General features: G+C 37.2%; 1 protein-coding gene across 1 annotated transcript in view; it reads right to left on the bottom strand.

Moving 5' to 3' along the window:
* The window catches only part of ODAD2 (outer dynein arm docking complex subunit 2), an 88,638-nt gene that overhangs the window by 1,792 nt on the left and 59,112 nt on the right, over positions 1–27,734 (bottom strand). The window contains exons 17-18 of the mRNA XM_072413403.1: positions 13,769–13,957; positions 12,037–12,258 (exon numbers count right to left, since the gene is read on the bottom strand). Of these exons, the coding sequence (XP_072269504.1) occupies positions 12,037–12,258; positions 13,769–13,957 (411 nt within the window). The remainder of the gene's footprint in view (positions 1–12,036; positions 12,259–13,768; positions 13,958–27,734) is intronic.

Raw genomic sequence — 27,734 nt, 5'->3', positions numbered from 1 at the left:
GGTTTAGTGCAGGGATGCCAGGAATGAATCCTGCTATGACAAACAGAAGGGTCAGTACCAAATTTTAGCTTGGCCAGGATGACCTCCATTACCAAAAGTACAAACACAAAGGCCTGTTTTTAACAACACGGTATCTGGTTAAAGCTTGTATTGTTTCAGAGTTTTCCTCCGGTTTGTTTTGACGTGTGGAATACTATAGCTGTTTCTTTATGAATAGAAGCCAGTATAAAGTGTGGCTTAATGTTCTGCTTTACCTCACCGGCTATGTTATCATGTAAATATGCAGCATGCATGCTTTTCCACCACAAAATTACTGAGCATAGAGATTGTAAAATCTTAACTAAAATGTAACTCAAAGCCAGCATGGTCTAATGAGATTAGGTCTATGGGGCAGAATTACTATTTAAATACTGTCTCGGTAGATGAAATTCATCTTATTGCATTTAGCAGTTTAAACAGCTATGCTTTTCTTGCCCCTATGTGCATTAGGAAAGCAATAAAATAATTAGAATGAAAAAGTAACCTTTTAAAATATATTCCAACTTATAAATACTGTAAATAGAGACATTCAGACTGTACGTGAGAAGACTTGAAGAACAGCAATAACTAATAACTAACCTTCTTCAAAAGTAAGTCTAGGCAAATATATCACAAAATACCACTTAGTTTATAAATGTCTTTCCTAAAAAAGCAGCATAAAATATTTTTTTGATTCAGCCAATCTAATGAGTAATTACACAGTAATGAGTAATGTGTAATGAGTCACCAAATGCCAGCTAAATTTGGGGCTGTGTTGCTGCACTCTGTAAGGTGATTGGTGGAAAGGAAAATGTAGCGGTAGGGATGTAGAAAAGGCAGATTTTATAGTGCTGTCACTCTCATTATGTTGTCATGTAATGTAGCAAGGGTGAATGGACCGCAAGGATGAATGCATACCCTAAACCTTTAGGAGGTGTTTAGTCTTTTTATTTAGCTGCTTGACAGGAGCTTAACATAGTTATGGGTAAATTGATTTTTTTAAGAATGTTACATATATATATAATTCCCAGAGTGCTATGAGTTAGCTAAAGAGACAGTATGGAAATGCAGCTTGCTTTGAGACACATTCTGTATGATTGTGATCAACATAACACACCAAGGGTAAAGAGTATATTATACAACTCAAAATCAAAATGAAAAATATTATATTTGATATTTTCTATTTGCTTGAATAAAAATACTTAAGGGCTTAAAAAGGACCCTGTTAAAATATTTGTATGCAGTTGTTGGTTCACTGCTAATAATAGATATATTGGTGCACAAAAAGCTGTCTTCAGGGGGTTATAAGAAAAAATAATTAGCTGATTGATCTGTAGTATCCAAGGTATGTCATATTTCTGGTTCCTCCTTACTCTTACTTGTTGGTCTGGCCCACCATCTCCTGATATGGGGGCCACCAGGAAGAACCACAGAGGAACTAGGACCTTTAGTGTCCATTTATGTACACTTCTGCAGAGATTTGGGCATGTGAGTATTCAATGTATGTTTTTACACATTGGTTTAACAGGCAGAATTGCTTTAATAGCGGTCATATGGTAAGCTGGTTACAAGTATTAGTGAATGGTTAGGACAAGTATATAATTTAAACATCTAACAATGTCACCTAAGTTATTTTCACACCTCCCTCCCCCAATGAAAGAAACTGGTCAAGGTTGCCTAATCTCTTGTTTCTCTTAAGCTATGTACACACGTGCAATTATTGTTGTTAGAAAACGAACGACTAACGACAGATCAACGATTGTGCACGATTATTTTGAACGATCGTATTGTGCAAAATTACATACATGCTGCAAATGTTCAAATATAATCCACCAATAATGTACACATGCTAGATATGATCGTTTGAACGATGCAGGAAGTGACATGTAAAGGAGAAAGTGTACTGCAGAACCATCAACGATCACTGAACAACTGTACACACAAAAGATTGTGAACAATCATCGCCCAATCAGATCCCCCAGGACAGTTGTTCGTTTCCAGCAACAATCCGCGTTCATCTGCGTTGTTGTGTACTTTGTTGTGTATGACTATTGGACGAACGGTTGTTTGTTTCAAACGATAATTATTGCACGTGTGTAGGCAGATTTAGAATGCCTAATCAGGGCTACCATACCCTGTCCCATAGACTTTAGACTGTTGGCTAATTCACCCCCAAAAAAGAAGCTGACTGAGATTTTTATCTTATGTCAATGGGTACGGTTAGACATCTGATTCAGGAAGACCTTAAGGTTTGATTCCAGATTGTGCTCAGCACAGTAGACAGCCATAAAACAAAGGCAGCAGATTAAAGTTCACTCCTGTGTGTACTTTATGGAAGGAACTTAATGGAATTCACTGAAACTGTCCAAAAAAGGTACTACTTGGATGGAGTTTGACAATGACAGGTCTGTTGAATTGCGCTGTAAACATTCTTTTATGTTAACTGCTCCAATGAAAGCCTTCCCCTCCGATAAAACACAGCAGATCTTCTACTCGTACTGACAATGTGGCTGATAACCACAAGGAAATCTGTTATCACTCATCCCAGCTGCATAGTTTCTTTATGGCTAAAACACAGTGCAGAGCTCTGAACTGCTGAACACAGGCATAAATTGAAGGCAGACGTTGCTTCTGTCTAACGTCCCTGGACTTGGGAGATATAAGTGCATTTTCAGGTGTATTCTCAGCGGTCGAGGTGTTAGGCATAATATAAATTAATCTTTTCATTCCATGCTACATTAGGGACACATAAGGACACGGTTAAGAAAAACAGGCTGTTGCTGCTAGTCTGCTCTGCACTGACTAAATGAAAACTGATAGGTTGCTACAGGTTACAGAACATTCAAAGAATCTTTGCTGCATTATTATTTTACAGTTTTTATATAGCACCAACTTTTTACACAGCACTGTACAAAGTTCATAGTCATGTCACTAGCTCTCCCTCAAAGGGGCTCACAAACTAAAGACCCAACCTTAGTCATATGTATTTAATACAGTCTAAGGTCAATTTTCTGGGGAAGACAATAATCTAAGTACATGTTTTTGGAACAAGTGAGGAAGCCCATGCAAACATGGGATGAACCTGAAAACTTTATGCAGATAGTGTCCTGGCTGAGATTCAAACCTAGGACCTAGAGCTGCAAAGGCCAGAGTGCTGACCTCTGAGCCACCTTGTTGCCCGATGACTGCATTAATAGTAATTCAGTAATAGTAATCATGTAACATGTTAAAAAACTGCCATGACCAACTTCTTCTGGAAATCTAATTGCCTGTCCTTCATTCTTACCCTTCAGTTTTGTTTCTTAGCAAGTTGCTCAGCTAGAACAAGAATGCAGGACCGGTCCACCTGTTTTAGTGGTTGTCTACTTATTTGAGCTCTGTGTTTGCCTAAGCTGGTTGGTGAGGAGAACAACCATGCAACTACCATTGACATCATTTATTTCATATCAGATTCCTTTTAAATAGGGGACTGTCAAAGTGTAAGAAAGAAAAGTAATAATATATATTTATATATATTAGTCCAGCAAATCAATTCTTTATACTGGTGTCTAAGACTTAAAAATATTTAGTTTTAAGAAAAGGTTTTTATGCTTTATTACTAAGGCCAGGAATAAAAGAAAATATTTTCTATTAAACTAAATTTACTATTTAATATTGTATAATATTTTGCATCCTCCTGGTGGGGCTCCTGTGGACATTTGTGTGTCCATTTTCAATAGTTTAAGCTAAAATTTATGCCCATGGCTGAAAGCAGTGATTTCTTTCCACTAGTCTTTCTAATCATATGGCTCTATTCAGTGAATTGAACAGAAAGGGAAAGAGTCATAAGGCAAACAGCTAAAGAACTAATGAACCCTATATAGGGAACAACTATTCAAGTCCTCTACTGACTATAGAGTACTAATGCTTGCTGAATACCCCCTTTCTTCTTTCTATTAAAATATTTTATAATTTCTTCCTTTGCTTCTTTAGCAGTCCTCATCCCTTTGTCTTCCTCCTCTCCCCAATCATAACAGAATGTAATGTTGGTGACTGCTCCATTTCAATAAATTTTGTGGAATTTTTGCTAAAAAATGATTGTTCGGTTGTCTGTTTATTTGACCTTTGGTTTAAACATTTGTATCTGTTTCTGTTTACCACACGTGTCTAGAAATAAGGATATTTATATAAAAAAGAAGGCTAATAGCTTTTGCTTTGCTCTCTTTTTAGAACAGGGGTCAGCAAAGTTTTATGGCCCCTAAGGCTATTTATGGGGTGGGCGGGAGCGCCACCCACCACCAGGGAACGCCCCCTGAAATGAAATCCCTCTCCTCCGTATGCATTGTGAAGGACAGGGATTTCCTTTCAGGGAGCATTCCCTATATACCGCGCTGGCAGAAGTATCAACTGCAAGGGGGCGTCACCGGAGCTCCAGCAGCTCCAGTAGTTCCTAATGCCCCTTAGCTGATCTGGTTGGCATTAGGCTAGATCGGCCAGGGGGCGTTAGGCCGGAATGAACTACCGGCTAGGCCGTATCTGGCCTAAAGGCCAGGGTTTATCGACCCCTGTTATAGAAAATAAACAGTGCTGAATGAGTGTAGACTCTAGAGTCATGGGTTCACCCAGTAATAAATGCTTTTATCAAAAAAAAAAAAAATGTAAATAAATGGTGCCATACATATGCCATACATATTTTAAAACTAATTATGTTCTTCTGGCTCACTAATGTTCTACAGTAATTGTGTAGAATGTCGAAGATGCTTAGCATAGATGGTAATGACATGACTTTTTTTCATGTTTCTTTCTAAATGTTCGCTTGAACATGGCCATAGAAAATACAGCAGTGTCAGCTCCCTGTCATTAAACTGCTAACAGGTTATCACCTCTATCCTGAAGCCCTTCCAGCCAGTTTGTTTTGCTGTTTTGCAGGGGATGACAGAAACGTAGTAAGATAGATGCAGGTAATTGTGCTAGTTGTATGTTAATATATAATCAATTAATACACAAAGCCTGTCTATCTGCTTAGAGATTAGCTTTAACTGCCACTATCACATAATTACCTTCATCGTCCTTTGCTGCTACATTAAACCACCAGGGGTAAAAGAGGGAAACTTTGTCCAAGCTCCACCCCCATATTACAATGGCCATTGCACTTCACATAGGTGGAAGCGGTGTAGGTGGAAGGGGCAACACTCTTCTTCTTTCCAGGTGGCTGAATATAGTAGTGAGGCAATAAAGATGAGTTTTTGTTGCTGCTGCTATTAAAGTGAACCTGTTTCTGCCTGAATGGGCAAATTACAGGTTCTCTTTAAGCCTCACAGCTGGGAATAGCAGTGATCTTTGTGTTTTTGTTCATAGAAAAACTAAACATTAGCTGGCAACCGGCCTTGGAGTTAGGTCATCCAGGCTATGTCAATTTTAACAATTGAAACTAGATCAGAGTTTCGCCATGGATCTGTGCTATACATGAACACGCCTTAAGTAGTGCTTTATCTTTTGTTTTATTGCTGTCAAATTAAATATACATTTGTTATAGAGCAGAGCCCCAGCCATGTAGTGTACATAAAGCCGAACAATTGCAAGACGTTGCTGTGAGTATTTCTGTGGTTTATCGGGAGAGCCAAGTCGGAAGGAAAAGACATTCTCGGAATTTTCTTGCAGCAGGATAAATACAGAAGAGAAATGCAGATGAAAGATGAAGTTGCTTGCTGCGGACAGTGCCAGATTCCTCTCCTCTGGCGCAGCGTGGAGCTTGGCAGACACAGGGCGGTAGCAATCTTTTCCATTAAATTGAGCTGCACATATTTAGAGATTCTTATTTTTTCATTTATTTTAAAGAAACACCACCACTTACTATGACATTCAGTGAACAGCAGTTTAAATACACTGATATGTACACAAAATTGAAGTAAGGTTGCTGATTCTGTCAAACACCAGAACCCAGTGGTAATAGTGACAGCCAAATGTCTCATTATCCACTATTGTTTGGGGACATCTCATCTATAGCTAGCATAAAGCCCAACCTCTGCCTTATCGTTTGAAAGCATTACTGGCCTACATAAATTAAAAAAATCTGGCTGCAATATTATTTTTGTCTCTGGAGCTATACCCCAGCAGACTCATCACTCTGCAATTCAGGATCTGTATGGCTTAATATTGTCCAGTGTCATTTAAACCACTTCATGTAAGCCCAGAAAAGAAAGGACCTACCTCAGTGCTGGTACTTTATAAAACTGCAGAGCTCACAGGAGGATTAAATTAACAGTACATAAGGTTGTGACGTCAAAGTGGCCAGAGCAAAGTTTGACTTCCAAAATAGACAATATTATGTAGATAGCATATTGTTGGTTAACAGCACATTGCATTTTTGTGGAATAAGTGGTATCAGACCTACTCAGGTTTTTTAACTATTTGAACACTGAAACCTATCCTCTATCTTAAGCTAGGTACACACGTGCAATGTTTCTCATCCAACAAACGGTTTAGAGCTGATATCTGAATCTTGTGTGTATTCATTGTCAGAACGACTGTCCTGGCCGATCCACGGACGGTGGACAGTGAACGATCGTTATGCAAGTGAAGGGATCCTTCTCCTCCTCCCCTCTTCATAGAGCAGAACGGTGCAGTATGTACAGTTCTCGTTCATGCATCGCGCAGTCGTTTGTTGTTGGAAAGGATTGTGAAAGTGTTTACATATACATCCATATACATTAAAGCTGTAGAGGTTGCAGAGGCACATCTTCTGCACTAAAATTACAAAAAGATTTCACTGCACGATCTTCACTTTTCATAGTGTATATTAGGAACTGCAGCATGTTAAAAAGAGTCTGCTCCATTTTCTGGCAAGAGGATGGCCAAGCCTTACTGTCTTTGGTCTACCTATTTTGTTTATTTAATTGATTTCAGTGGGATTTGCACAAGTTGGTCTCTGCAGATATATCTCAAAAACATCCAGTTAAGTTAATTGGCCTCCCCAAGAATTGGGCTTAGACTTTGGCAATGAAATATGACTAAGGTAGGGACATTAGAATGTGAGCCCTTCTGGAGGGAAGGCTAGTGACATGACTTTGTACTTGGTAAAGCTCTGTGTAATCTGTCAGTGCTATATAACTACAAATAATAATAATATTTTTTAGTTTTTTTTAAACAGCCAAATGAGAAATTGATTGAAAGAGCAGTAAAGCACCACCATGATGTAGCACTAGAAATTGAGAATATGCAATAGGCAAATATTGCTTACCACATGTAAATATATATTACAAACTATAACCACTAGACAAGGTTCCAATGACAATAACCTACCCTAAAAAATATTATTAGTAGCTCTCTGAACTGTTTCTTATCTACATCTAAAAACTATGAAAAGGCAATACATTCGTTTGTAGAAATAGAATGACTGAGTTAAAAAAAAAAAGTGCTTGGGCTTCTCATTTAGGACGGCTTGTTTGCCTGTGGAATGGTTTCAAGCAGCAGACATTGTTGAGTAGTTTTCTTTCACCGCCTTAACAGTACAAGCTCCTGTTTTTAATGTCAGATGGATGCCAGACAGCTGCCAAGAGAAGCCCTCTTGCCAACCAGTCAGTAGGGTATCCAACCGATGCAAAAATTGATGTCTTTCTACATACACAGAGTGAAGCAAAGATAAGCCGGTCCCCTCTCGCTCATGTTTTTCCCCGAGTGGGATTAGGCAGACTATAATGCAGCACTTGTATATTCCAAACGCCAAGAAATTTGATAGTAGTACTCTAGTTTTTCAAAAATGAACTCCAGTCAGAAGTCTAACTTACAAAGTTTGCAAACCTTGACCTGAACAGAAAAAAGTGCATGAAAACCTATTTTCCCACTTGCCAGCTTTATTTAACAAGCAGGTTTCTGTATATGGGCATGGCTTAATCTGAATCAGACTATGACAACATCGAGGCTGGTTAAAAATCCGTACCCACAACCACTCAATATTTTTGTGCTACTGTACAGGTACAGTGTATAAAAGTAACTACCGGAGAGACAATTTTGACCATGTGTATAAATACTCAGATGTGAGCTTCTACTTCATATGGCTACTACATATTAAAGGGGAAACTATGTGTATTTACAATGACAATAATTTTCCTAAAGCCTCACACGCTTTTCCTCTTTTCAGTGCTGTACTGCATTTGTCATATATTAAAAAAGTTTTGCTTTGAAAAACCTACATAACATTTCTGCTCTCACACTCCACTGCGCTCAATATAGATGAATAATGGGTACACCCTCATTACAAGCATCACACAAAGTTATGCTTGTAATGATATGTAATGTAATTGATATGCACAAATTGCTCACTGATCGAGGAATTCCTTAGCAACTTCTGGAGGAACCCCCTGGGCTCTACGGAACCCTGGTTGAGCAACTATAGAGAGACTCTGGTGCCTATTGGACTGAGCAGTTGTATTAAGAATGCACAACTGCATTAAATGCAATTTCTATCTAAGCATGCAGAGCTCTTATTTCTGAAGTGTAGATTGGTGCATAGTTAAACAGACATATCTCATGTTAGAATGATACGTCTGATCCTGTGGTAAAGATATGTTAAAAAATCATGCTGTTTTTTTATTAATCAAAGCTAACATATGGTTAGCAAAACACATTGTTATAGAAAACAACACATTTTTTTTCCTTTGTCTTCCCAAATATTTCTGCCAGCAATTTTAGATTAGTAGCTTTGCAGGTTACTGTACATAGTATTTAGGCTTTGATTTATGAAAAAGCTACATATTTTTTGTCTTATCTATCCCTAGTGATAACACTGCATCTCCCTACATACAGTACAGTGCACAGTGTTGTCACATTACAACAGAAAGTATGTTAATGGCAGGGTTACTAGTAAATAAAGTTTAAAAAAGGCAACTACCACATTTAGGATCTGGTAAACTGGAATATATTAGTTTGTTCTTGTTTTTAGATATGCTTCGCTCTGATTGGTTGCCACGGGCAAAACATTCGATCATTTGCCTTTTATACATGAAACTCATTGTGTTACTGATTGTGTCACGGTTTTCCTTAGACTTTAAGAAATTGTTGGCACCTGACACCCAGTTAAAGGCAGTATAAATTACACTTAAGGGTTTTCATAGTACAGTAGCCCCTTCCTAAGATAAACAGAGGCTGAGAAGAGAAAGGGAGTTTTATGCGGCCTCTTGTCTCCGTGAACTTTTCTCCTGTGTGATATGATTGATGTAGTTGCCGAGTCTGGTACAGAAAACTTGGACGGAGGTGTTTTCTCGGCAGATGATGGATTAACTAGCGAGCTTGTTTTTGGCTGTTTAAAGAGCGGCTAATTAATATCAAGTGACAGACGTCACCTTAATTTATACTTATTTTGCCACTGTGCAGCAAGGACGTCACTGGTTCTAGAAATAATAAAAATAAATTGCGGCTATTTAGTAATTGGCTTTAATTAGCACATAGCTTGGAGGACAAGACAAAAATTCTTTATTATTCTTAGTTTTGTGGCTAGTCTTTCCACTGCTGCTTCTTTACTATCTGTAGAATGGTGTACATTGAATTAGGGTAGAATTCATTGAATGGGCCCTTTATGATGTGAAAATCAAGCTGTTCTTTTTCTAATTACATTCTTATTCCAATAACAGCAAATATTAACATCAAAAAGGATGAGTAAATAATATATATGCTATTGGGAATTAAATGAATACTGAATTAAATTTACAAAGGAGTCTTTGAGAGGAAGAATAAATGGGTTGTAGTACAGTAAAGTAAATCCACTAACTTAATAAGCAAAAAAGTTACCAACCAAAATTTTTTGCTGACCTGGCTAAAACAGATTGAAACATAATTTGCTCCTATGGCATATCATTAATGTGTCATTAATTAATAAAAGGATGGATAACTTTTTATATAATGATAAAACTATTTTTTTTTAATACCATTTTTTGGTTAGAAGGGGAGAACCCCTCCCTCGATGCTGCAACAGTAAAGACTGAATTGGAAACCTAGAGCCTCCTGGGATACATACCTAATGTATTCCAGGAGGCTTCAGGCTTCTCCCTCTGCACATGCCCTCAGGCATGTTGTCTTGGCATCACTTTTGATTCTGCCCCCTCATTTAACCCCCATATTCAAAACATTTCCAAGTCCTGACACTTTCATCTACGCAACATCACCAAAATCCGCCCCTACCTGTCCCCAGAGGCCACCAAACTCCTTGTACACGCTCTTATCATCTCTCATCTGGTCTACTGTAACCTCCTCCTCTCTGGTATTCCACTAACCCCACTCTCTCCTCTACAATCTATTATGAATGCTGCAGCCAGACTCATCCATCCTTCCCACCTTTGCAGTTCTGTTCACTGGCTTCCATTTTACCTTAGAATCAAATTCAAGCTCCTGTGCTTTGCCTTCAAATCCCTCCACAGTTCTTGACCCACTTATCTTTCTGACCTGGTAAAAAAAACTCCTCTAGCTGTTCTCTTCACTCCTCCAATGACCTACTAATGACTCCCTCACTCATAACCTTGTCAAAAGCACGGCTCCAAGACTTTTCTAGAGCTGCCCTGACTCTCTGGAATGGTCTTCCTCATCCTATTCGGCTTGCTCCTACTTTCTGCTCATTTAAAAGAGCACTCAAAAGCCATTTTTTTTAAAATTTGCCTACCCTTCTTCTTCTGTCAATTGAAACCACCACTACTTCCCACCACTACATATCTCCCCTTCTATTGTGTGTTGATTCCCCACCTCCTAGATTGTAAGGTAGTTGGGGCCGGGTTCTATCCTCCTCCTGTTTCGCTGTCTGTATTTGTCTGTCATTTGCAACCCCTATTTAATGTACAGCACTGCGTAATATGTTGGCGCTATTTAAATATCTCAGGCATGGGTAAATAAGGCTTTTCCAGAATGCCTGCGCATTGTGAGATTGGGTGACATAAGCAGAATAAGGAAGAATACCGAAGAAGCCTCCTGGAATCTTGGGGTTTTTTTTTAATTAAAGTTCTGGTTTAATATTCCTATTAAAATCCTCATTGGCTAATGTATGTTCCCTGTAAAACTGAATAATTTATGAGCACTTTTAAATTACTCAGATGTACCAATAAAAAACACATATGATTTGTATGTATTGCACTTCAAAATAAAAGACAAAGGAGACAAAGATAATGTCAAATAGAGGATTGCTGAAAGCAATAAAAATGCGTTCAAGCAAATCTACAACTGATAAATGTGTAGAATAATAAAAAGAGAACAATTAAACATAACATTTTTGATAAATGTGTCCCTTAGTCTCAACTACTGCTGCCATGCTTTAAACACCTGAAGTGCTTCATTGCAGGAGTCTTAAACACACCACCAAAGACTTCCTTTAAAAGCAACTTTGCAGTCTCCCTGGATACATTTGCATACTATGTTTGATTAATTAAGCATCTTGATGTGGTTTGTGTACAATACATTGAGCTTGTAGTGTTACATGTTCTCATTGAGTTCCAAGGCATGCCATGTTTTCCACACATTGCTGTCTGCAGCTAGTGGGGATTTACCTAAAAGCGTAGGACAGCAGCAGTGGCCACGGCTCATAAGTATAGTGCAGTAATAAGGTAACTCTAATAGATTATAAATTTTAATGAATAGAACCAACCCCCCTCTCTCCCTGGTTTGTGTCATGTTATATTCTGTATGTAGTCCTTGCACTGTAGCGACTGTATGTTTTAACACAACATATAAATTTCTATTGTTAGTTCCCTCCAGGACAGAAATTAGAAATCTAATGTTTACTGCTGGTCATGAAGAACATGGCAAAAGCTTGTGCAAGCTTATAAACTTTAAAACAAAATGTATTCATCTCAAGGTGGGGGAGCAAGGGGAAGGTACGGTATACACAATCAGGTATTATTATTTCCAGAACTCAGCCAGTTGATATCGGATTTTAGACTCCTTTGTAATTATACCAATAAAAGATCATTTCTGATTGGCAGTTCTGGATCACTGCTTGTTATTTACTGTTTTTATATATTGCCTTTTGTGATTGCGAACCATCCACAGCTAATCACTTACTTTAACTGCTCCATTCTCTTGCATTGTTATGCAGTTGTTAGCATCTTCAGAAAGTTGGTATAAGGCTTGAGCTGTGGCACGATGAACAGATGGATCACTAGATTTCAAGTATCGTACAAGAGGGGCTACGGCATTGGCTTCTCCAAAAGCCACCCGGTTGTTCCCCCATGCGCAGCAGCGTGCAATGGCTTCAGCCAAATGGCGTCTCAGCTTGTCATCCGTCTGTAGAAAACAAAAGAGATGAATCTATCTTTGAAACTTTGCATAGCTTGAAAACCTCTGAGACACTTTCACATTTTTTCCTTTTTAAACTTATATTTTGCTTAAGAGGTCCCTTGGTATTTGAGATAATGTGTAAAAAACATGGAACAGTTTACGGACTGTGGTAAGGAAGGTATTTATGTTATTGGCGTTCCATAACCAAGAAAGAAAACGTTTGCTGGGACTGGGGTGCCATCAAATTCTGAGGAGTGAAATGTTATCTCAAGTTTTATAGCGGTTTGCAGCGTGCTGTCCGTCCATGCAGGGATGGAGAGGCTGACTTGTTAAACAATCTTTAGCAGCCAGGTGTCATGGGAGTGATAGGAGCTAGAGACGCAGTTTGAAACTTGTGGCCGCACTATTACAAGCAGATTCTTTTTCAATTATAGACTCACATATTAACTTATGATATTACATAACCACCTAGACCTAGAACTTGATACAGAGCAGTAAAATGTTATGCCTTTATTTTATATTAAACTGGACCCGTCACATGAATTAAATGTACAAACTAATAAAACTGCTGAACAGACTATCAATATTACTGGAAAAAAAAGAGTTTAAAAGTCCTCCAAATCAGATTCCTAGTGCACTGCCTATGGTGAGACTTGACCTCTGCTATGATGCTGGTTTCGTTAAAATACTGGTGGAGCTTTGATCCATAGGGTGAGGCTTTGGAGAACAGGATAGTTGGACTTATGGGTTTTTGGGGTGCACAAAAAAGAATCATAGTTGTAGGCACATTTTGTTGTCTGTTCCTCAATGTTAATACTTTGTATTTTTAACTTTTAGACAGTTCAATTTTAAGGGTTTACCTGTATATTCAGGTAGTCCTGTTATACTGAAGATACTGTTATGTATTATTTGTACACATACTGTAACCTTTAACTCCAGGACAGTTACAGAAATGTTACTTTTTATAGTATTGTGGCAGGATTATAAAAATTAGGAGATTTGTGCAGACACTCCTCAGCATGTCAAAGCAGTAAATGAAGGTAGGTAAAGATACAGCTTGGCTTCTGCTGAATCTCAAAGCAGAGAAAATTATTTTGTGTATTTGGTTTAGACTGATCTACAAATTGGATGCCCTCCAAGCCCAATTCCCACACTAATCAAGTGCTAAAACCAAATGCAGGATACTAAAACATATTGGGAATGCTGCCACTTATTTGGAGGTACAGGTACATAAACCAACCATGACTAGAAATTGATTGTTTAGCAAGGATGCTGATTGCATTATTAGAAATGCAAATAATCACTGGGAGGAGCACCTAGAATTTTGTATGTAAAATGTAATAGTTAGAATATGAAACAGCGTGCAATTCTAAAATAGACAGATCACATTAAAAAAAATACATTTGACAGATTTTAAAAACCAACTCACTGCACTTACTAAAATACCCCTTAGTAATGCTTTAAAGAAACTTCACAGTCCAAAATAAAATGCATTCTGTATCTTAGAGATTCTTACCGTATTGGCCAGGGCAGATAACAATGGGACTACACCATGATCTGTTATAACAGCTAAATTTTCTTCATCTTTAGCGATATTAGTGATGGCTGCACAGACGCTTGCTAGAACTTCCTTGTTTTCTGATTTTAACAAATTTACGATGAGTTCCAAGCCACCAACAAATGATCGGACCATTTCTCCAGCATCCTAAAGAGGAAAAATACATGTTTATTTGATGCTTTCTGGCTTGAGACATACAGCCTGATTTATTAAACCTCTCCAAAGCTGGAGATGATAAATTTTCATCACTGAACCTGGGTGATCCAAAAAACTTGGAATGGATCTAGTCCAGGATTGAAAACATTTGCTAACAAATAGCAAATGATTTTTAGGAAATCCATTCTAGGTTTGCTGGATCACTCAGGTTCACTGATAAAGGGTATATTCTCAAGTCTTGGAGAGCTTCAATACATTTAATAAATTAGGCCCATAGTCATGCAATACCAAATCCTCAAATGGACTGGAGATGTTTAACTTTATGTAACTGTATTACTTCATATGGAGTTTATGATGCTAAAGCAAAGGAAAAAGAACAGTAACTAGTATTACATATAGGCATCCGCTAGCTTATCTTTTCCCTTTACTGGTTTTCTCTGCCTTGCTCCACACTGTGGATCTGATTTAATAAATCTCTCAAATCTGGAATGGATCTGGTCCAGCAAATGATTTTGAAGAAATCCATTCCAGGTTTGCTGGATCACCCAGCTTCACGGATGAAAGTATATTCTCTCTAGCCTTGGATAGCTTTAAAAATCAGGGCCTGTGTGTCTGATTTATTAAAGCTCTCCAAGGCTACACTCTCATCAGTAGACCTGGGTGATCCAGAAAACCTGCAAGGGATCGGGTCCAAGACTGAAAACATTGCTAACAATGTTGGAATAGCTGGATCACCCAGGTTCACTGATGAAAGAGTATCTTCTCAGGCCTTGGAGAGCTTTAATCAGGCCCAGTGTCTGTGTGTGGAGTCAGTCAATTTGTTGAAGGAGCAGGACTTTGCTTCCTCATATCCCTGCTGTCCTGCCAATGTAGTCCAAGGAAAGTCTTGGCATTACAATACTTGGGATGCAGCTTTCTCTCCAGTTTGAAAAACAGTAAGCAGAACAGTAGTGAAATCACCAAATCTCAATCTAAACATTATGAGGCATGCAGTCAGAGGAAGCACAGCCTTTGAAGATCTTACATTGCTTACACTGGGTTGGAAAAAGTACATCAAGTTTAAGTTTAACCAACAGAAAAAGTGAATATATATAAAAAAAAAACTGAAACCCTGAATATGAGACTGGAAATGGATTGAACCAATGTGGGAACTCTGAAAATCCTTAGACAAAACTAAAAGCACAGTAGACAGATTGCACAGTTGATAATTGTGAAAATATATTTTTTAAAGCAAAGTTGAAGAGAAGAAAATTTAAAAGAAATAGAGTTTTTTTATGACACAGGGTATAGACAAGGAGCAACATGTACCTATAACAGTAACTATACTGCTGACTGTGAACCGATGGTATTACCAAGTCAGTATACCAGCAGTGATTCCCAAAATGTGTACAACAGGAGCACAGAAGACATTAAAAAGAAAACATGCAATGCTTTGTGCAGCGCCAGGCTACCGGCTCTCACCTCATTCTCATCTCCATCCTTTGTAAGCAAAAGGAAGAAAGAAAATTGTTACTTGTTTGTTATGCTCCAGTGCTGCTAGTGGACCATCTTTAGTACATATTTATACATGTATATGTGTACATATACAGATGTTTACTTACAAAAGCTTTCTTCAGGATGGGTTTCCATTATTTAGTCACAAAATAAGTGAACGTATTTGATACTTTTCTTTTATTGTTATAGCTAATGAAATCTAACTGGTTTGTATGTTTACAGAAATTGTACATCCGTACTATGTTGGATCTGTTTTTTGAGCGAGGCATCACAGTCTACTAGGACAGAACGTTGATGATCTCTATTTCACCCCAGTTAAAAATGTATTTTGGTCATGAACCTGTTCCCCAGCCTGGTATTCTTTCTTTCTGATCCCTGGACTGCTAGTACTGCACATTGCAGAAGAGCCAGATATAAGAATCACTTGCTTATATTATCAAAAACACTATAGAGGTCAATTCAATTATTTGTACTACCTACATTTATACATATAGTATTCAGCAGTGTGTTGAGGAAATAAAATATTGCACAGCCCAATTAACACAAGATGGCAACTGATTTAAGCAAAATTTGTAATGATGTCTTCATTATTATTCCTCCTGAATGTATAAAGCACTTTTATTTGCAGAGATTTTTTAACATGTTAGATAATCTCTGAGGAGTCCTCTGATTGTTTTGTTTTCCATGGAAAAAACAAATGAAGTTTTTTTGCACAGGTTGGAAAACAATGCAGCTCTATAGGAATATAGATGTGAGGAGTTGGAAAAATACCTTTTTTGGAAGCCTTTATAGGATCATGCAGTCTGAAGCCAGTGAAATAAAAAAAAAAATACAGCTACCAAGATCACTACAACAAACAGTTACATGGGTGATTCCAGCAAACAAGACTAGTCTGTAGCAATCAAACAATATAAACCATTAACAAGACAGAAGCACCACTACAGACATACAGTTACTATTAGGTTTTGTTCAGAATATGTTGCCTGGGACTGGTCCCTTTACTAAAACTTGTAACTGAAACTCAATCATTTTTATATATTAGTGCTAAATCCTCCAGGAAAGTGACTAGTCCCAACCAATGACTGTATATTATTTAAGAAAAGGGAGACAATCTTTGGCACTCTACATTCATTCAGTCTAAAGTAGTGGAGAACTGCTGAGGTTATTGGCCTGTAAACCACAAGTCTCTTACTAAACAATATTCTCTGTTTTTCCGTGATGAACCCCAATCAGGTCATGAATAAGACTCTATCCCTGAACCTGTGCATTGAAGAGATTAAGTCACCAGTACCTAAATTTAAACTATATATAAAGACTGACAAAAAAGCTCATACGATCTGGTTAGGGTTGTACTAACAGCTGTATATGGACATTTTCCCAAGTCTATGTTTAAGAGATGTGGACTATGAAGAATAATATGAAAAAAAAAAAATTTTTCCTATCATTGTATATCTTTGTATATGTATACCTTATATGTTTTCAAAAAAAACAAATTGTTTCTAAAGCAAAACTTGTTGTTTCAGTATTGGATAATGTGATTTGAAATGGGAAAGGGTTATGCCCTTTTAAAGGTTTGTTCATAGGATCTGGGCTGGTGTTACCATTGGAAACACTGAGGGCAGAGAGTGGTATCACCTTCATCTCAAAGGGTATCGATTGACTGACAAAATATTTTCTCCTGATATTTGAATAGGAAATAATTCACCCACTATGTCTATAGGGTTTTATATCTGGAATATGTTTATTTCCCTAGTGGTTGAACTTAATGGACATATTTCTTTTTTCAACCTGACTTACTATTTCACCCACTTCCTGCCCAGGCCCAATTTTTCCCGGTAATTTGCAGCGCTAAGACTGTACTGCTCCTCTCAATAGCTAACCATGCCCACTCATCTCTACCCGAACATTTTCAACACTGTTGTTGTGCTGCACTAGCCACTGCTGAATTTTAGGTGTAAAAGTGGCCATTCCATCGCTTAGCAATGAAGACAGTTTTTCCAGTGTCCCTTGTTGCAATGTGCAGTTGCACCTGTCACTTATGGTAAAGGCCGGCCCACAAAGGAAAAAGAAGAAGAACCATGGTGGACAAAAGAGGAACAGAAAAGTATGAAAAAAAATGGGAGAGGCCTTCCAAAATTATGTATATAAGTGTGCTATGTGTGGTATCAAAGAATAGGCTGTGGGTAAATGTATCCCCTTAATCCAAAGATGGTCTATGTACAATGAATAATGAAAGAAGATTATTATTATTATTATTATTATTATTATTAAGACCACCAGTCTTAGTCTACCAGAATTATTCTATGATTCTACTGTACTGTAAGTGCTATGCCAAGTGTTTGACTGCACATTAAGTAAAATGGAGTATGAACACATCAAAAGCATTTTATATTGCCAGCCTTACCATAGTCAAAAGATGTATAACTGGCGGTAATATCAAAGCATATTTAGAGCTGCCTTTTAAGAAATCCCTTGTTGTTGGTTCCAGCAGACATAACAAAGGACGTTACAGTATTTCTGCCGAGGGAACTCATTTATTACTGTAAACTAGCATGTTACATTTCTAAATGGCAATAATCTAACGCAGGTCCACCAATGTCTTAAACAGATTAGACTGTTTACATTTTCCAAATTAGATTTTGTTTGTAATGGCTAATTCTGCCACAGACTTACAGCACAAATCTACTTAGGAACTTGTCCTAATTGGGTTATTATCAGTGTATTTTTTCCACTAAACTTGCAGGCAGGATCCATAAACACTGTTTGATTTAAAATGTTATCACCACCATCTTCAATTACATTTTTTTGGGTCTGGATCTAAGTAATGTTTCAGAGTGAATCATGTTCTCTTGGGTGTTATGTTCCAGAACACTGATGTTTGTGAGTTAAAGCTCCCGATTGCTGGTTTTGTTTTTAACAATTGGCACCACCGAGAAACGCAATATTGTGTAATTGATAATGTGCCCTGTGGGTTTTTTTATTTACAATTGTACATTGTGCTGGTGCTTGTACTGAATTAAGTTACATATGTCTAGTTTTGTGCCTATTGTTTTTTGGTTTTGTTAGTTTTTTTCCCCTGAAGTTAGATGGGGTGATTGTTGGGATACATAGGAAAGCTTTGTTGTCAATGTGTTTGCTTAATAGTCATGGAAACTGTTTTTTCTAATTATTATGGGGTTCTCACTCCCTATAGAGGTTTTATAATCTACACAAATCTAATGAATTAACTTTATAACTTGTAAAAGTTCCAACTTCTAGCTAAAAGGGGACAAAAATGGTTCCAACTTCTGGCTAAAAGGGGATATATAAACAAATATAGGTTTCTATATAATAACATGAAAACAGAATACCATTATCTACACTTGCATATTATGGCAACAGGACAGCATTTAACATGTTAGCACATTTAAAGCTGAACTCTAGGCAAACAACTAAAAGATATTATACATACAAGGGGGCAGGTTTGCCTGACAACAGATTTGTAATTCTTTCCATCCATTTCTGAGTTTTATCACAGTTTGTCCACACAGCACAGGGTGATGTAGGGTGCAGCTAAGATCGATGGACCTTGCAGCATTGCCATATTTTTTTTTCCTTGGATGTGATTTAAAAACATCTTTTTATTGAGGTTGTACCTGGTCCAAATATAAAAATGACCTTTTAGTTTAAATATCTTGTAAAAGTTGCCTTCCACCAAGTGTCATCCTTTACATTCTACAGAAATCTTTACTGTGTGTCAGCTGGCCTCTCCATGCAACTTTTTTAAAAAGTACAGATATCCTTTAAATTCCAGCCACAATGTTTTTAGCTTAGGAGAAAAATTAAGAACCCCAGAAGAATTTTGAAATGTTATCTGTGTCCTTGCTGAAAAGCTCACTTTCTTTTACCTTTTATACCCAATACATAGACAGAAAGTGAGGGAATTTTTGCCCAATTATTGCCCACCTGACAAAAGCTAATCCGCTTCACAATCAACTAGGAAAATGTTTTTAAATTGCTGTCTAAAAATTATAAGATAAATAAATATGGTTTAGACATTTGCTTAGATGAAGGCATACTTGTAAACAAAGTATTTAAGTACTTTTTTGCTAACCACACCACCAATGCCCCTTAAATCCATGCAAAAACCAACTTTCCCAGGAGTGTCCAGCTCTTATGTCCCCCGCAACTCATCTTAACTTATTATACAAAACAGAAGAGGCATGGAGGTTAGCATGAGGAACCAATAAGGGCTGCAGAGGACCTAAGAGTCTGACACCGCTGAAAGTGTCAGTTTCAGTTTATACCTTATATTAAAAGATTTCTAAGAACAGGAAAAGCATTAAGCAGTACAGGCATCAGGCAAAGCACTAAATATATACTTATGGAGCATGGAGCTATAAACACAGTGTGAACCACTGCTGCCCTGACTACCAATTATTGGAAATCTCATAGCCGCTACACAAAAATAAACTGATACAAGCTGCCTGGCCCTATCCTTTATCTAGGAACCCCAAACTCTTGCTAAAATCTCTATGATTCCCTGAGGAACCCGTCGGGTATGAGACAACCTCGCTTTCTGTTTTTCTCGTAACGTTGAATGTTTTGTCATATCTACAGTTCAGATGAGCTATGTCTAGAATTATATCTTTTGATCTTCACTTTTAAAATATACAGAATATTGCCAAAAAAACATCTCTCTCTAGTTGCTTTAATTTTGTATATACAGTAGTACCTCGGTATAATTTATAGTCCACTTTGAAACAAGTCTAACTTGGTATAAGTCCTGTTTGGTCACGAAAAATTTTTCTTGGTATACAACCTCTGCTAGGTATTCAACCTTTTTGCTAGAACTTGTATGGGTCAAAATGAGTCAAAACACCACACGCTACCCTTATTTACCTCTCTCGAGACAAAGCCACGACTACCCTCGAGCGTCAGTACGCCAGTTGCTACCATTCAGTGAACAACCTGCGCTATACCTCTCTGTGAATTACATTATCATCTCCTCCTCCTCCCTTCTCAGCACCATCCTAGTAGGCACTCGACTCTTCTCAGCAAGGTAAAGTGAGGATACATTTTCATTGATTTCATCTATATGCTTTTGTATTTATGTATTTTAGTATTAAGCAGTGTTTAAACTATTTCAAACAGCCCCATGAATGTATAATATGCCAATAACAATAGGATTTTTTTCATTGGGATGGATTAATCATTTTCCTTTTATTTCTTAGGGGAAAAATTTGTTTGGTATAAGTCCTGTTTGGTTTAAGTCCAAGGATCTGGAACGGATTAAGGACTTATACCAAGGTACAACTGTACTTACTTCTTTTACAGGTATTTCTCCATCTAGGTTCTATAATATAGTGACTGGGTCAATGTTAAGCTAAATTTTAGCTTTGCATAACATATACAAATTAACGATGCTCTGTATTCATTATTTCATCTTTACACATACTGGCTGGCTTGGTATCAGTCTCTTGCAGTACCCTGTATAGCATAGCTTAAACTGGGACAGGAAAAAATTGCCCAAGTAGACAGTCAGATATGTTACATTGCTCAAGTGCTAACAAGGTATACACTGGTAGGAAGAGAGAGAAGAATGCCAGAAGAACTTCTTAGTTTCTTCCTCTTCCATTTACTGACCAGTTACTGGTTAGAGGAGGGAACAAGGAGGGAAGTGTTATGGGAGAAAAGTAGAGAAAAGCCATGTCTCCTGCCCTGCTAGACAGATATGTTGTGTGACAGAGCTGTGAATCACCCAGTACAAGACAGAAAGAAACACAATTATTTAGTAGGTAAAAGAGTTCATATATATGTATTTCATTTGTGTATTTAGCTGTTAGCTTTGAGTTCAGCTTTGACAAATTTTCCAGATAGAGACCTTGCAATGTTTATGCAAGCATCCATACTGGAACAGTTTAGGTGATTAAGAAACCGTTAAAGTTGGATCTTCAAAAACAATGATCATATTATTTATTGAAAATGTGTATTTATTACACTTTGGAGGCTATGTTTATGTCTTCTATTTAAGCATCCAGCACCCTTTTCCATACCAAGACAGCACGGCTAAAAATCTGACAAAAAAGTTTTTGTTTTTATTAAAGAAAATATATTTAGATGAATATAATCACTGCTGACATACAGAATTGGATCTTTGAAGCCAAACTGATTCAAACCCAAAATCAGGCTGAACAAATGAGACAGGGAAAATGTCTTTCCTGCAGATCCAAAAAAAGGGAAAAACACAAAACCATAATTATGTTTGACCAGACTTTCAAAGGTGTTTCTTTTTTGCATGGTTCAGTCTGGTTTAGGTTTGAGGAATGTTTTACAGCACAAAGTTGTCTCTTGATATCAAAATGAACATAATCTTTCTCTGAAGCTACACATAGACACTGGACTAATGAGATTTTATTACACAACAGATTTTGTTCACCTTAGAAAAATCGTTTTGTAACCAGCTGTGGTTAAAGTCTGGTGAGTTTTGTCTTATGTCTTGAAGCAGAATAAGACCATCAATATAAATAAATGGTCTTTCTACTATCTGGGTTATGACATTTGGATCATTAAAAATGAGTTTGTCTATGAACATACTGCATTCTCTGAGGACACCATTTCTGGCTGACAAGATTCAATTAAAAAAAACATCATCTGGAATGAATTTCCCAAACCAATTGGTTTGGCCAGCGCGAGGGATGTCTACTCAGTACATAATCATGCATGTTTGGCCACATTCTGATGTCTACAGCCTACTGGGTGGATGAGACATTGTTTGACAATTGGATAGTTTCTAAATGACCAACCACCATCTGATGTCTGAAGCCAGCTTCAGATGGATGACGATTGTCTAACTGGAACTATGCCATATACATTAAGGACATTTGAACAATGACAATGAACAATGGGCCGCACGGTGGCTCAGTGGTTAGCACTCTGGTCTTTGCATCAGTAGGTCCCAGGCTCGAATCTTGGCCAGGACAATATCTGCATGGAGTTTTCAGGTTCTCCTGTGTTTGCCTGGGTTTCCTATGGGTACTCTGGTTTCCTCCCACATTCCAAAAACATGCAGCGAGGTTCATTGGCTGCCCCCTTAAATAGATCTTAGACTGTTTTTAACAGTGGCAGACGGAGTTACCAGAAGACTCCTGTGTTCCAATGTAAGAGGCATTCTTCCTACTGACCACCACACTAATGTACACTAATTACACACTAATCTATGGATATAGTAAATATAGTAGGGGTTCCCTGAAGAGATGAAAGTTATTTCAAGGGTTCCCCTATGTCAAGGAACACTGCTCTAGATCTATTGGCAGCTAGAGAGAAGTGGGCAGTAAGAAGTATTCATGTCTACACAACTTACTTGGAATGAAGTTAAGAATGTAACAGATATCAGTCGCTCAGTTCAGCCTATAAGTGATCTTCTCATGTACATAGTGACAAATAGATGTTGGCTGCTGTCTCTGAGGAAAACACATTTTAAACAGTTCGCTCTGCTCTCTCCCCATTGAATTCAGAAAACTTTGCCAGGCTGCAAGAGCCAACCCTGGAAGATTATATGGAGTTCTGCAGTGCTTAGATAATTAGCTGCCTAACGGGTTGGCAATAAACCTTCTGTGTCCCATTGCTCTTTAATGTCTATGCACTAGTTTAATCATGTTAGAGTAAATGAGGCCTGAGCAATACCGCTTCCAACTATAAGTGTCAGAAGCCAAGTTAGTACTCAGGCCCCTCATTTATAAGACTGTCGAACAGCATGGCCAATTTTACAATCTCATCGCCAACCATTAGAGTGTAAATGTTTGGGAGAAAGATAAAAATCACTAATATTTTTAGATATATCTACAATGATGAATATCTACAATTAATGTCCCATAGTCAATGGACCTGATTTATAAAAGCTCTCCAAGGCTGGAGAGAATACACTTTCATCAGTGAAGCTGGGTGATCCAGCACACCTTGAATGGATCTGGTCCAGGATTCAAACATTTGCTAGTAAATAGAAAATTACTTTGAAGATATCCATTCCAGGTTTGCTGGATCACTCAGCTTTACTGATGAAAGCGCATCCTCTCCAGCCTTAGAGAGCTTTAATATATCGGACCCAATGTTTTAAAAGTAAAACCAAACAATGCACCAAGTTTACTGGGTCTGAATGGGCAACAGTTTTAATACATTTTCATCATTATCTTTAAAGAATCCTTTAATTAGCCGTATCTATATACTTTAATATCCCCTCTTCAACATAGCAACACTAATATAACGTAAAGATTAAAAAAATGGATTTATTGGAATAACTTCAGAGGCATGCCATCTCTGGATTATGTTAATCTGCAGAGCTCTTTAGTTTGCATGTTCCTAAATTTCCGAAAGGTGCAATTTGTATAATTTTTTTCTTTTTAAAATGTGCTCATCCTCATCAAATTTTTTATCCCATTCATGAACAAAGCATCTATATGGCATGATTTTAATACACCAAGAGAACAAGCAAAAGATTAGTGTTTTATTGGAGACCATCATAAATTCTTCGATGAATGCTTACAAGGTGTTCATGGTCCTAATGTTACTCTTGGTCTGGCTTCTCGGATTTCTTTAGGCTTATTAGTGTACCCACATCAAGGTACATTTCTCTTTTATTGAACCCTGTGGCGTTACATGGCTATTTTATACTTATTAATTTTGCTGGCACATTATTTTCAGTTCCTCGAGTTACACACAATAAGCTTCTATTATATATCACAAACTATGCATCTGTAATTTTTTATTGCACACCCAGCTACAAATTCAGATAGACATTTTCTTTCACAGCAGATGAATCCAAAAATGATTGGACAAAGCTTCATAAAATGCCTATATACATTTTATGTTGTACTCTCCATGGGCTGTCATGTTATGCAGCCTACATCTGGATATAAAGATTGTACACTGAGCAGCTGTCATTACCGTAAACCTGTCAAGGCAGTTTAGACATATATAGATACAGTAAGAACTATGGTGAAAACATAGTAAATTTTTTCTATCCAGGAATATAAATTGCTGAAGTCATATGAAAATGTTAAGTTAAAATCTGAAATGTTTTTTTTAAACATCCTGGAGCAAATCTCACCACCACTGCACTTCTTGTGTCCCAGCAATCTTTCCTCTTCCAGGTTAGATGACTTTCTTTTTATAAGTCTTATGTGACAAAGACATATTCCCTAGGGATATTTTATTAAGCCACACTGACCTTATAATGCATTTTTCTATTTTGTACATAAAATGAATAGAGGGAAAGCCATGGTAAATGAGAAGGGTTGGTAATGTATAGGGAGGGTCTGCCCAGCCTAGGATTAAGCATAAAGTTTGGGCGGTTCCATTCTACCTACTAAATTTTGTAATTAGTTACTGAGTCTTCCTTTAAAAGAAGTGACCACTGTGAAACTTAGGGAAAGAGTTGCAGTCAAGCTTGTATTTTCCTAGAAAAAAATGAGAGTTGCATAGGGATACAGCTGTCTATATCCCTGGACGCATAATTTTGAAGTACCCTTTACCTTTGCATTTTCCACCTATATGCTGCTTGATTTGCCTAGACCTGTAACAGAAAGTTTAAGTTTAACCAGAATTTTCAACATGTGAACTGAAGTAATTGCATGTAAAAAGTTATTGACACTTAACTCAAATGTTACTCCTTAATCTTACCTAATCCTAAACCTTAACCCATAATGCTTTCTTTGCACCAAATAGAAACAATCTCATAAATGAAAAAAAAAAATTCAGGGCAATAAGGATCATGATACCTCTACATTCCTTCTAACAGGGACTCTTGTCTTTTGTTCAATGTGGCTACCATGGCTGCCAATCCAGGACAAATAAGGGGATCCCTATTTAATGTACAGCACTGCGTAAAATGTTGGTGCTGAATAAATACTGTTTCATATTAATATTCATGTAAAAATATAGGTACCGACTATTGAGTTTGGTGAAAATGTGAAAATTTCTCTTTTTGGGGGCATGCTATATTTCACTATTATCACATAGAAAAGGAAGGACCTGTTTCAACTATTGGGACACCACGTCATGGCCTTCATTTCATAAATGACTTGCAGGTGCAGTGTAAACAGTGTGAGTGGATAGTATTATTAATTGCCATCTTAGTGTCCATGATGCCTACATGATTTATAGGCACTGACAGCAGCTCAGTAAAGAACCAAGGGGAGCTGGGAAACCTGGGTTTTGTGATGTTTGGAATTACCAGCATCTCTGTTAGATGAAAATGAGTTACGTAGGGAGCTTCCCATTAGGACAATAGACCTTGGTAGCAATGGAACTCTTTGATGGAGGCCTTAGGCTATGAACACACGTCAGATGATTCTCGTCCAATAGTCGCCTCAGGGCTGATATTGGATGAGAATCTGGTGTGTGTATGTGGCCTTTCCAACGACAAATACTGCACATGTGTATGTAGCCTTATTCTCTGACCACATCTTTGTTTAGTTTCTCAGATCAGTCCTTGAGTACTTCTCATATTATTTGAGTCAGGCTAAATGATTGTATTTTGTAGTTGTTTTGCCAGGCATTTTAATTGTGTTAACCTGTTTCTTTTCTCTTTTTTCTGTATCTATATAAAAGTATTAATAAATAATGTTAAAAATGAAGGCATCTGCTGAAATCTCTCATGTCGTTTTTGCTGTTGGTGCTGAAAACAGGATGTCTGTTATTGGAAGAGCTAACTTAACAGTATGTTTGTTTTTCAAATTAGTATTTAGTTGTATATCTGCAGTGTAGGTTCTCTCCAAGACACACATCTAAGTAAACTGAAAAACAAAATTGATATATAAAACCAACAATCTCAGTTTTATAGTTAGATGACTCAGAAATCTTTAAGTATAAAGAATTCATACAAATATTTCATTAAAAACAAAGAACCGCCTGAATGTGATTATTGAGTTTGTATGCACTACTATGGCTATAGGAATGATGGCCAATCAAATTGATTTTACTTGTAAAGTACCAAAGTACAAAAAGTACTATGTTTCTGATCCCCAGTAAAAAAAAAAAGAAAAAAGAAAAAGAAAGAAAGCACCACATGGAAATGGTTTATAGTAAGATATTTTGATTTGTGTTACATACAATAGCAAATCTTTAATATTTTATATGGTCATGTATTACTTTTTATGATTTGTCCAATGTTCTTTTATGTTTCTTGCATGTCTCTGTTCTTGTGATGTTTGGGCATCTGGAACAGGTTGAAAATTGACCGTATGTGGCATACGGGTAATCAGTGAGATTTTATTCTGCATTAAAAAGTAAATTAAATTTAGAGAGATCTATTTTCCAGAAAGCAAAACCCTTTAGCTCTCTTGAGAAAGTAGAGTTCATCAACTCAAAAAAAAAAAAAATAGTAGCAAACAGAATTCAGCCAGGAAAAAATAATCCCAAAGCTAAATCAGGTTCCCGTTTGTTTCCAAAGCTGAGTATTTTTCTTATTTCATAGATTACAACTGAATAAACAGAGCAACAGGCAGCGCTGATAAACGTTTTTCAGACATCTATCGGCGGTGTTTTTTGGATCTTGTAGAAAGCTTGTAATGTCAGAAGCAATTTGTCAATAGGGCTTGCCTGTGCCCAAAAATGTGATGGTATGACTGTAGAAATAAACTGCAATTATCAACAAAAATCATCTTAGGGCTACCGCTTAAAGACTCAAACAATAGAATGGTTTTGTCTAGGAATTCGGTCATCTATAAAAAAAACAAAAATCTTTGTCTTCTGAATTGAGATAATTCTTCTGGTAGAAAGTTGAGAAGCTAATCTAAAGCTGTTTTACCTTCTTTTTGCAGGTGCCCTGTCGCACAAGGATCAGTAAACCATAAGCCAACAGTTGGCCAACGCTAGGATGGATAAAGAGGATAAACAGAATAAAAAGTGGCAACATTAAAGTATAACATTGCAGGGATACAAAACTTGTTTGCAACATATAAAGTAATTTAAACAAGTTCAAACGTTTTTTGGCAGTGGAAAACTTCAAATGTAGGACATTGAAAGGTAAGGAAATGTTTGTCATTGTAAAATACTATTTCTTTCTAATTCTGACTCTCCCTCTCTCTCTCCCTCTCTCTCTCTCTGCTCATCAGAAGAAGAATTCTAAGTTTTTGCTTTTTTTTAATGTTTTTGTCTATTTACCTGACTGATCTATAGATATTTTTGGGTAGTTACAAAACATACAAAAGGTGATAGGAAGTACCAAAAGGAGTCATAAGAGTCTCTGTTGCTGGGGTAACATGCCATTGTCCCTCTACCAGAATATTCTCTGTTT

This window comes from Pyxicephalus adspersus, chromosome 5 (genome assembly GCF_032062135.1).
Source record: "Pyxicephalus adspersus chromosome 5, UCB_Pads_2.0, whole genome shotgun sequence".
NCBI lineage: Eukaryota > Metazoa > Chordata > Amphibia > Anura > Pyxicephalidae > Pyxicephalus > Pyxicephalus adspersus.
Note: the sequence above shows the minus strand (reverse complement) of the source record. Positions and strands in the feature narration are given on the sequence as shown.